The 12462-nt window shown below is 38.6% G+C and overlaps 2 protein-coding genes across 8 annotated transcripts in view; one reads left to right on the top strand and one right to left on the bottom strand.

The window, feature by feature from the left end:
* Positions 1-1590, top strand: part of LOC126995653 (WD repeat-containing protein 36-like) — a 2810-nt gene extending 1220 nt beyond the window's left edge. Inside the window, exon 1 of the mRNA XM_050855411.1 lies at positions 1-1590. This exon is cut by the window's left edge and continues 1220 nt beyond it. Coding sequence (XP_050711368.1) covers positions 1-1554 — 1554 coding nt within the window. The 3' untranslated portion in view covers positions 1555-1590.
* A 4447-nt stretch (positions 1591-6037) lies between these two features.
* LOC126995652 (probable ubiquitin carboxyl-terminal hydrolase FAF-X) overlaps positions 6038-12462 on the bottom strand; it is a 51765-nt gene continuing 45340 nt past the window's right edge. For 6 of the 7 annotated variants that reach the window (XM_050855403.1, XM_050855410.1, XM_050855408.1 and 3 more), the window contains exons 50-52: positions 10606-10746; positions 9559-9710; positions 6038-8913 (exon numbers count right to left, since the gene is read on the bottom strand). In XM_050855403.1, the coding sequence (XP_050711360.1) occupies positions 8457-8913; positions 9559-9710; positions 10606-10746 (750 nt within the window). In that variant the 3' untranslated portion in view covers positions 6038-8456. The remainder of the gene's footprint in view (positions 8914-9558; positions 9711-10605; positions 10747-12462) is intronic. The other variant, XM_050855409.1, reaches the window with a different exon arrangement.

Here is a 12462-nt window from a genome sequence, read left to right as displayed (position 1 = left end):
ACACGGTTTACGTCAGAGACAGCTCAGGAGAAGACTTGGGATAATGTAGCTGCTCTCCATCGAGGAAAGGGAGTAGTAACAACATGGTCCATTGGTTCACAGAAAATGGGAGAGCATAAGTTACTGCATGACAGGTTTAAGGATAAAGACATCAGTGGATCAGTGGCATCATGCTTGGATATGACAGTGTGTGGAAACTTTGTAATTATAGGGTACAGCTCTGGCCATGTTGACAAATACAACATACAGTCAGGTATTTTTCGGGGTAATTTTGGAAATCCAGTAGCACATGAAGGTGGTGTGAGTGGCCTTGTGACTGATGGACTTAACCAATTTGTAGTTTCAGGGGGAGAAGATAAAGAACTGAAATGGTGGAGGATGAAAGATTGTCAGTTTATCAAGTCATTAACTTTAAATGAGTCCATCTCTAAAATGTTTTTGCACAAGGGTTCTGGACTTCTAGGTGTTGCTCTTGAAGACTGGAGCATTCATATTGTAGATGTGGACACAAAGAAGGTTATAAGGAAGCTGTATGGTCATCAGAACCAATTGACAGATTTGACATTTAGTCCAGATTCTAAGTGGCTGATTAGTTCTTCCCTGGATAAAACTGTTAGAACTTGGGACATTCCTTCTTGTACATGTGTTGATTGCTTCTCAGTACCTATTCCTTGCACCTCTCTAACTATGTCACCAATCGGAGACTTCTTAGCAACAATTCACACAGACCACCTTGGGATTTATCTTTGGTCCAATCAAGCGTGCTACCACCACCTCTCTCTGCGGCCCCTGCCTCAGAACTATAAGGCACCCACCGTGTTTCTTCCTTCCACTTGTGCTGATTCATCACAGTTAGTGTTGAAAGAAGGTGAAGAAACTCATGAACCAAAACAGGAAATTTCTGTTGAGGATGATGATGAATATAAATCTCCAGAACAAATATGTGAAGAGTTGGTCACATTAGCTTTGCTGCCAACATCACGGTGGCTGAACCTTTTAAGTCTAGATGTCATAAAAAAGAGAAACAAGCCAATTGAGCCTCCTAAAGTACCAAAATCTGCTCCTTTCTTTCTTCCCACTGTTCCAGGATTAGAATTTAAATTTGCTCCTGATGAACCAGAAAATGATGATGTTAAGTCTAAAGTGAAGCCCATAATGTCTTTTGAAGTGCTGACTGCTTTTGGGAAGAAATTAAAGAGTGGAGAACTTGAGGAAGCATTGAGCATGTTGATGAGCCAGGGGCCCTCAGGTGTGGAGGTGGAAATCCGTGGGCTTGATCCTGAAGTAGGGGGATCTGAGGAGGTAATGATCAAATTTTTGAAAATGATTGAACTTGCCTTAGAAAAGCAGTGTAACTTTGAAGCTGTTCAGGGTTACCTTGGGTTATTTCTGAAGTTACATGCAGAGTTTATTGCTGAGAATGAAGATGTGTACCAAATGTGTGAGGTTGTGGCTAATGTACAGGGAAGATCTTGGCATAACCTGCATGACTCAATGAACCAAACGCTCTGTCTTGTTTCATACTTCAAAAATGCTGCTTTGATTAATTGCTGAATTTGATACATACCTTGTTTATATATATATATATATATATATATATATATATATATATATATATATATATATATATATATATATATATATATATATATAATATATATATATATATATATATATATATATATATATATATATATATATATATATATATATATATATATATATATATATATATATATATATATATATATATATATATATATATATATATATATATATATATATATATATATATATATATATATATATATATATATATATATATATATATATATATATATATATATATATATATATATTACAGGAATTAATTTTTTTAGCTTGGCATATTATCTTTCATTAATATGTAATAAGCACTTGTCAAAATTATGTTTTCTGATGATTTATATGTAAATATTAGTTTGCAATTCAAATAGTTAAGCATTATCTTGTTAAATGTATTTGTTTGAGGTTTTCACTCAAAGTTAGTTGTATCTGTATTTAGGAGTTATTTTGTTGTGGCTGTCATGAGTTTGCAAGTTGTTCAAGTAACATTTAATTTTTATGTGAAGAAATCAGCCATTGATTATGCTCTTTGATAATCATATGCATTTTATATAAGATCATCATAATTGATGTATATTTTAGTATTGCTGTACAATTTGGTGACTGAGAAGTAAGTCATCTTGCTCTTATATAAATAAAAAGTTTTGTAATGTTCCCACATGGTTTGTATAGATTGAAATATTTTTCAGTAAAACGGTATTTTTTTCTGACTTGGTATTTTTTGGTTATCTCTCTCTCTCTCTCTCTCTCTCTCTCTCTCTCTCTCTCTCTCTCTCTCTCTCTCTCTCTCTCTCTCTCTCTCTCTCTCTATATATATATATATTATATTTTTATTTTTATTTTATTTATTACAGCAAGGGAGGCAAGTCAAGGGCAATAAACAAACAAACAAAAAGAAAAAAGAAAGCTGACTAGACACTGCTCCAACAAAAGAAAATAGAATGAGAGGCCAAAAGAGAAGTCAATTTTGTATGGAGAGGTGTCTAGATACTCTCTTGAAAGAGTTCAAGTCGTAGGCAGAAGGAAATACAGACGAAGGACGGCTGTTCCATAGTTCACCAGTAGAAGGGATAAAAGAATGAAGATGCTGGTTAACTATTGCATAAGGGATGAGCAAGAGTAGAAAGTCGTGTGCAGTGGGGCTGTGGGAGAGGGGGAGGCATGCAGTTAGCAAGTTCAGAAGAGCAGTCAGCATGAAAATATCGGTAGAAGACAAAAAGTGAAGCAACACTGTGGTGGAATTTAAGAGGTAGAAAACTGTTAGTAAGAGGAGGGGAGTATGTTGACTCCACTCTGTCTAGTAGGGCTGTGTGTGTGGAGCCCCCCACACATGAGATGCATACACCATACGAGGGCGGACCCTATATATGGGCAGCATGTGGGAGGGAGAAAAGAACTGGTGTAGATGTTACAGAACGTCCAACCTCGAGGAGCTGATTTAGCGAGCGAAGAGATATGAAGTTTCCAGTGCATACACACACACACACACACACACACTGGGTAAGAATAAAGTACTTGCTTGTCATTTAATCTCCCATAAAGAAATGGGAAGCAAGAATAATTTTATAGATAATTAATAAATAAGAATGAAAAAGAAAGAAAAGGAAATGCACATCCTATGAAATATATATATAACGACACTTGACTTCGGGTGAAGTGCTAAAAGAGTGTAGAAATGAATTGTTGGAGCCACTTTGATATAATAACATGCTCTATAAATACAGGAAAAGTGCCCGTAGAGTGGAAGAGAGCGAACATTGTACCAATTTATAAAAGTGGAGATAAAACTGAACCACTAAATTATTGACCAGTCTCTTTGACAAGTGTAATGTGCAAAATTTGTAAAAGTATAATAAAAAAACAATTGGTCGAACATTTAGAAAAGGAAAACATGATAAATAAGGGATGGTTTGGATTTAGACAAGGGAAATTGTGTGTCACCAACTTACTATGTTTCTACTCAGGAGCAATAGACGTGGTGCAAGAAAGAGAAGGATGGGGTGATTGTGTATATCTTGATTTGAAAAAAGCTTTTGACAAGGTTCCGCACAAAAGGTTAATCTGGAAACTACAGCAGTGGGGAGAAATGGGCGGAAAGGTTATTGAGTGGATGAAGGATTACTTAACAGGAAGAGAAATGAGGACGGTGAATAGGGAAGAGAAATCAAATTAGAGGAGAGTAGAGAGTGGAGTTCCTCAAGGCTCAGTTCTGGTACCAATAATGTTCATAATATATATAAATGATATGCTGAAGGGTATAAAAAGTTATATGAGCCTTTTAGCAGATGATGCAAAGTTAATAAGAAAAGTGAGGACAGAGGAAGACTGTGAAGAACTGCAAAAAGACCTGTAGGCCTGTAATTTTGGCAGTTTTATTTGGGGTCGGGGGGGGGGGGGGTGCTTGAGGGCATCATGGGTTCAAGAGGTGGGGTGGGGAGGGTGGCGAGTGAAGCGAGGATGTGCAGGTGTGGGAAAGCTTTTGAAAACAAGCACTTTAATGGTATTTTGAGGCCAATATAGAAAAGAAATGGGGGGCTATAGCCACCCTAGCCCCCTCAGAAATTATGGCCCTGTTATGGGTAATCTTAGGCCACTTGACAATGACTGAAAATTGTCAGCTTGTAGCAGCAGACAGGACTTGAACTTGGGTCCTCCAGAGCACCGCTGCCCACTCAGCCAGAGCCTCCCTGTAAAGGTCCTAAGTTTTCATCACTTGCTAGAATTCAAACTTTGTATGTTGCCAGTCAGTTTCCAAAGGCATCCTAATTTTACCCCTACTCTGGAGCAGATCTGACCACCAGTTGCTCCATCACTGCTGGGAAATGAAGTGTATGTCATTGTTGAGAAGGGTTGGCCATAAAACACCATGATGGATGCCACATCTGGTGAGTTGTTTTTTGGTGCCACCTTATTTATTATAGTTAATGAAACCCCATATATATCAATAGAGTCCCATGATCTGTGCTATCTTAGGACGGAACCTAATATATGTATGTCAGCTAGCAGATGGATCCAGCCTCTGGAAAAATGGGCCTTGACATTTGTCAGGGACCAGCATCAGACCCAATCCCTTGGGTGAGAGAAAACAGATGGTGGGCAGGATCCTATTACCATCAGGCTAAACAATGGGAAAACAGATGAGTGAGTTAGACTTCATAGCAATCACTTGAGAACATGGAAAGATAATATTAACAAATGAACAGGATCTCAAGACGTGGTCAACTTCAGACATGAGAACCTTAAGCATTAAGCTTAGACAGGCTCATGCCAATATACCTATATGAGGGTATCCAGCGTGGTCTTCTCCATTCGATGAAACACTTCCAGCAACAGTGGAGGACTCTTACCCTGTTAGGGAGTAAGGTGGAAAAACTGTATGCCATGTACTACAAGTCCAAGGTTCATGGGCCCAGAATGTTTTTTTACCCATTCTTTCCTTTTACTTTATCCACTGCCTCAGCATAAAGCTTATACAAATATAATCAACTTCTGAGAGTAAAGCAGCCATTTAAGGCAAATATGAAGGATGGTAGGACTAATACACTGGCATGATAAGAGGAGTGGGTGAGTTTTAGTTTCCCTTTGTCTAGTATAGTATGTATTCTCCCATTAAAAAATTATGGCATTTCTAGATGTAGGCCAGTATATTTGTCATTTTGTATGCATGATAGAGCTGTTTGAAAGATCTGAAGTGGCAGTCAAGTGGATGCAGAATGTGCAAGGTACAGGGATATCCAGTGACTGGAGACCCACTCAAATTTATTTTTTTGCCAGACGTCACTGTGGGATTTCACACATTGGAGGAGGGAAAGGGCAGATAAACTAAGATTTGAAGGGCACTGAAAAGATTTGAGAATGAAACAAGGCATGAAGGGAAAGTGTGAATCATAGGGCTGCACAAAAGCTCTGGTATGAAAACACTGGCAACAGTCTCCCTGGTCTTCATTTGTGTAAGTTAATCCTAACCATCTGATATTTCTAGAGAAGTAAAAGTGAGCAATCTCTTCCTTGCTTTAAAGAGAAAAAATGGTAAATGTAGTTCACCATATATATCAGTTTTCATTAAAAGTCTTCATAGAAGGGCTCAACTTAATAAATATAGTAAAAGTTTTGAGTCTGGTGATATAGTTACTTTGAATGGGGTGCAAACACAAATTTTTGCTCCATGAAGAGGAGAATAGTTACACTCAGTAATGGAACTGAAAAATCAAAAGAACTGAACTCCATATACACTGAACTTGGATCTTGAGAAAAATGGGCACAAGGGTGCAGGCCAATCTAATTGGCTGACTAAATTTATAACTGAGCAAATCCTCTCAGCAATACTTGGTAGTTGGGAAAACTTCAGGATCTTTTTTTTAGTTATATTTCAGCATATTGAGCCATACAGCAATAAATTAATGTGAATCCTAAACACAAATAAAAGAAAAAATAAGCAATGGTTTTATTTTAGACACAAAAGCACGATGTTTGAAGGAAGAGGGAATCAGCATAAAAATAAATCTGTTAAATGATTTCAATAAAAAATTGCTCCGTTTCAATTAAATTATATCTTATACAGTGATATACAAGTATTCTCTGGTGCTTTACAATTATTGACAAGGTAGTAACATGAAAATACTACATCATACATTGTTTACATGTCTTCACAATTTCTTATAATCACAGTTGGTGGCAGCAAATATCATAATTAAAAAAGTTTTACCAATCATCAAAGCTCCTTATGCAAATATCTAATATGCATGTCATTTAAGAATTTACAATATAGCTAGCCACTCTCCAGTAGCTATACCGTTACTTTTTAGCATTCAAAAATGAGGTCCTTAAAACAAAAAAGGCATCTGTGTGGGAAACCTATAATACATTAGTAGGCAAACAAGACAGTAACAAGCAGATGCATGAGGCTGGATCAGCTCCTACAGATGGTGTCTCACTGCTACCACTAATTCCACTCCAAACTGCTTCATCATCATCATTTATATCAGAAATAGTGAACTAACAAAAGTTTTCATACAAAAACTTACTAAGTCACAACAACAGGTGGTTGGTTACACCTTTGCAGCAGCACGTGGCTCACAGACAATAAGCAGGAGTTGTGGCTTCCCTACTGCCACCACAACCCTCTGTGGCGACTCCCCATCAGAGGTGTGGTCTTACTGGGGCACACCCTTTAGGGACTCAGCCCAAATGCTGTGGCTGGCTGGCATGGATCCCACAACAGTAAAGTCTCATTACTCCCGAGCCCAAGATTTTGCTCGGGATGGCTGGTTGGTGGTGCGGGGGTATGACTTGAAATGGTTGGTGGTCAGCGAAGAGTATGTAAGTAATATTCAATTAAGATAATGGTGGTGGAATATCAAATGTCTTTAGGATATGGGTTCTTACAAAGTTATATAATTATCTTTTCACATCATGGCATCAGTAACATCAAAACTTATTCCACGCCATCATTTACCATAACCCAATTGTATCACAAAATATAAACATGGAACCCAAACACAGAATTCAAGCTGGGAGCCTCATGTCTGGTGAAGTATTCTCAGTGGAAAAATGTGTCTTATCATTCATAGGCACTGCCTAAATCCCACTACAAAAAGATCCATTAAATAACTGTCAAGTCCTTGTTTTAAACAGATTGCACTTTGCACAGGCAGATGATGTGCAAGGAGGTTCTCATGACTGCTCCCTCTCCCAGTGAGGTTCACATGGTGTTGGCACTTGGCTATCAAAGGCCAGGGTGCTTTACTCTGCAAACAGCCAATGTGTTGTTTTGCAACACCTGTACAGTACAGTGACACTTCATGCAATACCATCTGTCAAAATTTTACTGGTCAGCAGGCAGGTGGTGCCTTGTAAGGCAGTGAAAAACTGCAGACTAACTCAGGAGCTTCCGCTACTCACTGCTTGACTAGTCACGTGTGGAGAGACTTCAGTACATACACAGTACAATTTAACATGTAAATACTGAATTAAGGACATCCTTGGAAGTGTATTTATGAAAATTACATTACTAAGAAAAAAAAAATCTTGAGGACAGAATTTTTAGACTACCACACTTACAAGAGACTGTTGGAAAAAAAATTAAAAAACTTCAAAGAATGAATTTTTCAAAAGTCACTTGCTGTCTCAGGATGCAAAAATACAAATACTCCTTTTACTTCCTTCTTTGTCCTTCACCCTCCAAGGTTCACACACAACTGCTCTTCTACTTCACTGTATGTATATATATATGTCTCAAACAAAACTTCCTGGCGGCACAGTCACAAGTAAATGATACAGAGTTGCTGTGAACTTGCGGTCACCAAAGCCGTATCGTATAAAGAGGGTCCAGGCGTTCACTTTGAGCAGAAGGAACACTCTCTTCTAACAGCAACGTAATTCAATGCCACTCATATATATATATGTATATATATATACAATCAATACACATTATATTTCCTTGTGTCAGGAGTATCTCTTCATTATGGGTCATTCTCAGACCAACCCACACACACATACTCACACAAACACACACACACACATATATATATGTGTATATATATATATATTGAAAATAATGTGAGTGTGGGTATTTCAAATGAGGTCCAGATGGGGAGAGTTGAGACTTGAGAATCGCTTACCTCAAATACGGGAACTTGTTATTATACCGTCATAACTGTTCCCACTCACCCAACACTGTGACCTTCTGACCTTCCATTTTCACTAACTTGTGTCATATTTTTCAATAGATGAGGAAGGGGATTTGCTGGAGCCTCATAAACATACACACCATTCCAGAAGCTACATGCAGCTATTTTGTGGCTGCTGTCACCACCTTCCACTAGTACACAACTGGATCATCAGCTTGTGCCTTATTCTCGGTTCTCCTGGGTGGTGGTGGTAGTGGTGACATCTGGTGCTGGGGGCTGCTGGGGGTACTGAGTCACTTGTGGAGATGAGGAGGGAGGAGTCTTATTGTTTCCCCCACCACCACCAGTGCCAACATTACTGGTGCTGTTATTGGTGGTGGAGGTGTTGGTGGTGCTGTTGTTACTACTGAGGCTGCTCAGACTTGTGGTGGTGCTGATGTTGTTGGTTGGGGTGGTCTGTGGGCCGACAGGATTGCTCGATATGTTGGTGTTGGTGGAGGTTGTTGAGGTGGAGGCGGTGGTAGAGTTGTGGGTACAAGGTCCCCCACCTATGTTGGAGGAGGAGGAGGAGGTGGTGGTGATAGTGGTGGTGGTGAGGGTCGCTGTGGAAGTTATCGAGTTTGTGTCTCCGTTCCCACCACCAATGCTGACTGTTACTGTCATGGGTCCACCACTACTGCTAAAAGGAAACATTAGCAAAATGAATACTGGGAAAATGGATTGTGTTAAGAGTAATGAATGGAAACAGATGTGAGATATAACTTCTGTTGTGGCCACCTATGAGTGTAATGAAATGAGCCAATGTAAAAATATAGTTGTTGTTAAGATCACAATGTTCATTAATCCATTATCTAATAAATTCTCAATTATACTGTCTATCACAACTCCAGTTTCATCAATAAACAGCAGTTATATGTGCATTCACACATGAAAGCATGCACACACCCTGGAGGAGTAGTGATGATAGCAATGAAAAATTGTATTGATGTGAATAATTTGGAATTTGAGGAGTATGGAGGAACTGAAAAACATTAAACTAACATCCAAGGAGAGAGGAAAGAGACATATCACAGTGCCCTCCAAAAGATAAGGGAATAGAAAGAAGCTTATTATTGTTGGCCCCAAATGTGGAGTTATTTCCCACAATGAGTTTAAAGCTAAATTTGACAGACTGAGACTCAAGATGAGACCCTATGAGTGTAACTTGTGAATGTAATATCAAGGTAAAAACACGCACACATACATGCTTGAATGCACGCACGCACACACACAGAGATAATAACTATCTTAATTTTGCATGAAAAGTATACAAGGAGTAAGTTACCTTCGATTCTGGGAATTTCCTGGTGAATCTTTACTTGAAAAATTTAACTGTGAACTAGAAGGTTGAGACCCTGAGGTAGGTGGCAACTTTTGTTGCTGTTGCTGCTGCTGCTGTTGGTGTAACTGTTGCTGCTGCTGCTGCTGTTGTGATTGCTATGGGTATAAGAGATGAAAAAATACATATACATAATGAAGATTTTTTAGGGTGGTACATTATATAGTTAAGAATTCTACTATGGACATTCAATGCAATACAGCAATACAAACACAAACATACACACAACCACACTTACATTTGATCATTTTGTCTTAGCCACATTAGTGAAACTTGCCATTGCCTTAGATACCCTGAAAGCTTCTCTGTACTTTCATATTAATCATTCTGTTGAGTCTATTTTAGCTGTAGCATATGGTCATTGTTCTCAAAATCAATAAATTATGGTGTTTCACAGGGCTTTGTTCCATCACCCACTCTCTATTGTTCATTAAAGATCTTTCCCAAACTGACTACCCTATCTACTTCAATGACAATGACTACTCTCTCTTTTTCAACATCATTTGCCAGATGATCATCATAACAGGAGATTTGATTAGTATTTTCATGTTCACCGCTCTTCTGAATTTGCTATCTTCATGCCTCCATTCCTGAGGCCTTGCTGCACAGGACCTACACAAGATTTTTCCCATGCTGTCCAACTTAAAAATATAAAAGTCAACTGATTATTCATTCTTTCATCCTTTTCACTTGCAGACTCTTGAACAGCCATCTTGAATTTCCTTCCTGACAAGTTCTTTCAAGAGGGTTTTATCAAGATATTTCAAAAGTAAATTCCACCATTGCCTGATGGCATCTTCCATTATCTTCTGAAAGCTGTGGCTTGGGCATTTTTTATACTTTTGTGTTGTCCTTGGTCTGTCTCCTTTCTACACTGGAAAACCCAATCACACAATGTACACAAACAAAGTGCTCAGTAAAAAACGAAAAAACAAAACAAACAAACTACAGTTGAGAGACAATTCCAGTGTCAAACACCATGATGCAATTTACCCCAAGCTGTTGTGGTGCTTGATGTGGTGGCTGCTGCTGTGGCTGCTGCTGTTGCTGTCCTGGCTCAGAAACAGGTGGTAGGGGAGCAACATCTTCTGGTACGGCAACCTCTGCCTCTTCACACTCCTCTGGTTCTGGTTCCTGAATGGGCACAATGGCTCATTAGCAAAGAGCTGCTGAGGAGCAATATACTGAAGCAACCGAAGAGCAAATGGAGGGTGATCATGGCCATAGGGTTTTCAGTTCCCACTCCATCCCCCCTCCCTCTTGTCACACTGGACCTGTGTCCCTAGGTAATAGATTCTCATCCACCAAAGGCTCAAGGGCTGGGGTGACTGAGATGAGCAGTGATGCAAAACATAGCTATAATGTATGCCTCTAACTCTACCTTACCTGTCAATACATTCCCTTCTTACAACATTCACACACCCCTCTCATCTTTCATGCTTTCCTCAATCATATCACTCTTCCTTATCACTGATCACCCTCTCACCCTTTTACTCTTATCTGACTCTTACACACCCCTTATTCTCATATATCCAAACTACCTCAATTTTTACCCATTTGAACATCCTGCAATCTACATCTTTAGCTTTCATATCCTTCCATGAATCATAAATGGTCTTTGTTACAGTTAGTATATTCAATCCCTCCTTCTGCAAATATTACTCGCATCACTGCTATTATATTCATCCAGAATTCAGCTTGCCATCAGACATGCTACCCTCCACACATCCACCTCTCCCTGCCAGTTTCTATCTGGAGACTCCATGCCACCCTGCTATACTCTATTTGCAGCTTGCAACTGAATCCTAGGCTGCTTTTGTAAGCTTGTCACTGATTGGACAGCGGCCTAAGGCAGCCTTTTCCCACATGTCATATAAAACAGACCTCTCCACACTACAAGTTTTACTTTTATGCTTCGTGGGCCACTCACATCGCGGAATACATACTTGCTTTCCTCATCATTGAACAGGAGAAAGATTGCAGATTATGACTGTTAAAATCAACTCAAATTGACTAAAAATAGAGGAAATAATGCAAGTTGAAGTCAAAGACGGGGTTATAAATGTTTATACCACTTTTTATTCAAAGCCGATATTTCGTAGTTATTAATCTACTGTAAAAACAAATAATGCCATTTGAAAAAGAAGATTCTCCTGAAAACATTAGTGTCAACAGATTATCGTTAAGTTAGAAAGGAAGGGAGGTAAGCAAGCTATTATACAAAGTTGTAGACGATGGCTGAGTGGTTTCGTCCAATATTACAATTCATTAAGTTTGTATAAAAACTTGCTTACCTCCCTTCCTTTTTAATTCACTGATAATCTGTTGACACTCATCTCCAGTAGAATTTTCTTTATCAGATGTTATTGCTCATTTTTACAGAAGCTTAATAATTCCATGAAAAATCTGGCTTGGAAAAAACGATATAAACATTTAAAACCCCGTCTTTGACTTCCATTTGAATTATTTCCTTCATTTTTAGTCAATCTGAGTTGTTTTTGACACAGTCATAATCTGCAATCTTTCTCCTGTTCAATGATGAAGAAACCAAGTATATATTGCGCAACGTGAGTAAGCTACGAAGCATAAAAGTAAAACTTGTAGTGTGGAGAGGTCTGATTCTATGTGTGGGGAGAAGGCATCCACAGGCCATTGTCCAATCAGTAACAAACTTAGAAAAGGAGTCTAGGATTCAATTGCAAGCTACAAATAGACAGAGCATAGTTATGTCCTCCACTCAGGGGGCCAACAGCAGGTTGCAAGATTAGTGCAGTCCTTTTTCCCAAAGGGATGTGGGCTATCAGGTTGTATGACATTTAAAAATTATTTGGCAAAAAATTAAGAAATAAC

This window comes from Eriocheir sinensis, chromosome 8 (genome assembly GCF_024679095.1).
Source record: "Eriocheir sinensis breed Jianghai 21 chromosome 8, ASM2467909v1, whole genome shotgun sequence".
NCBI lineage: Eukaryota > Metazoa > Arthropoda > Malacostraca > Decapoda > Varunidae > Eriocheir > Eriocheir sinensis.
The sequence above is the reverse complement of the archived record's forward strand: the minus strand, read 5'-3'. Positions and strand labels throughout refer to the sequence as shown.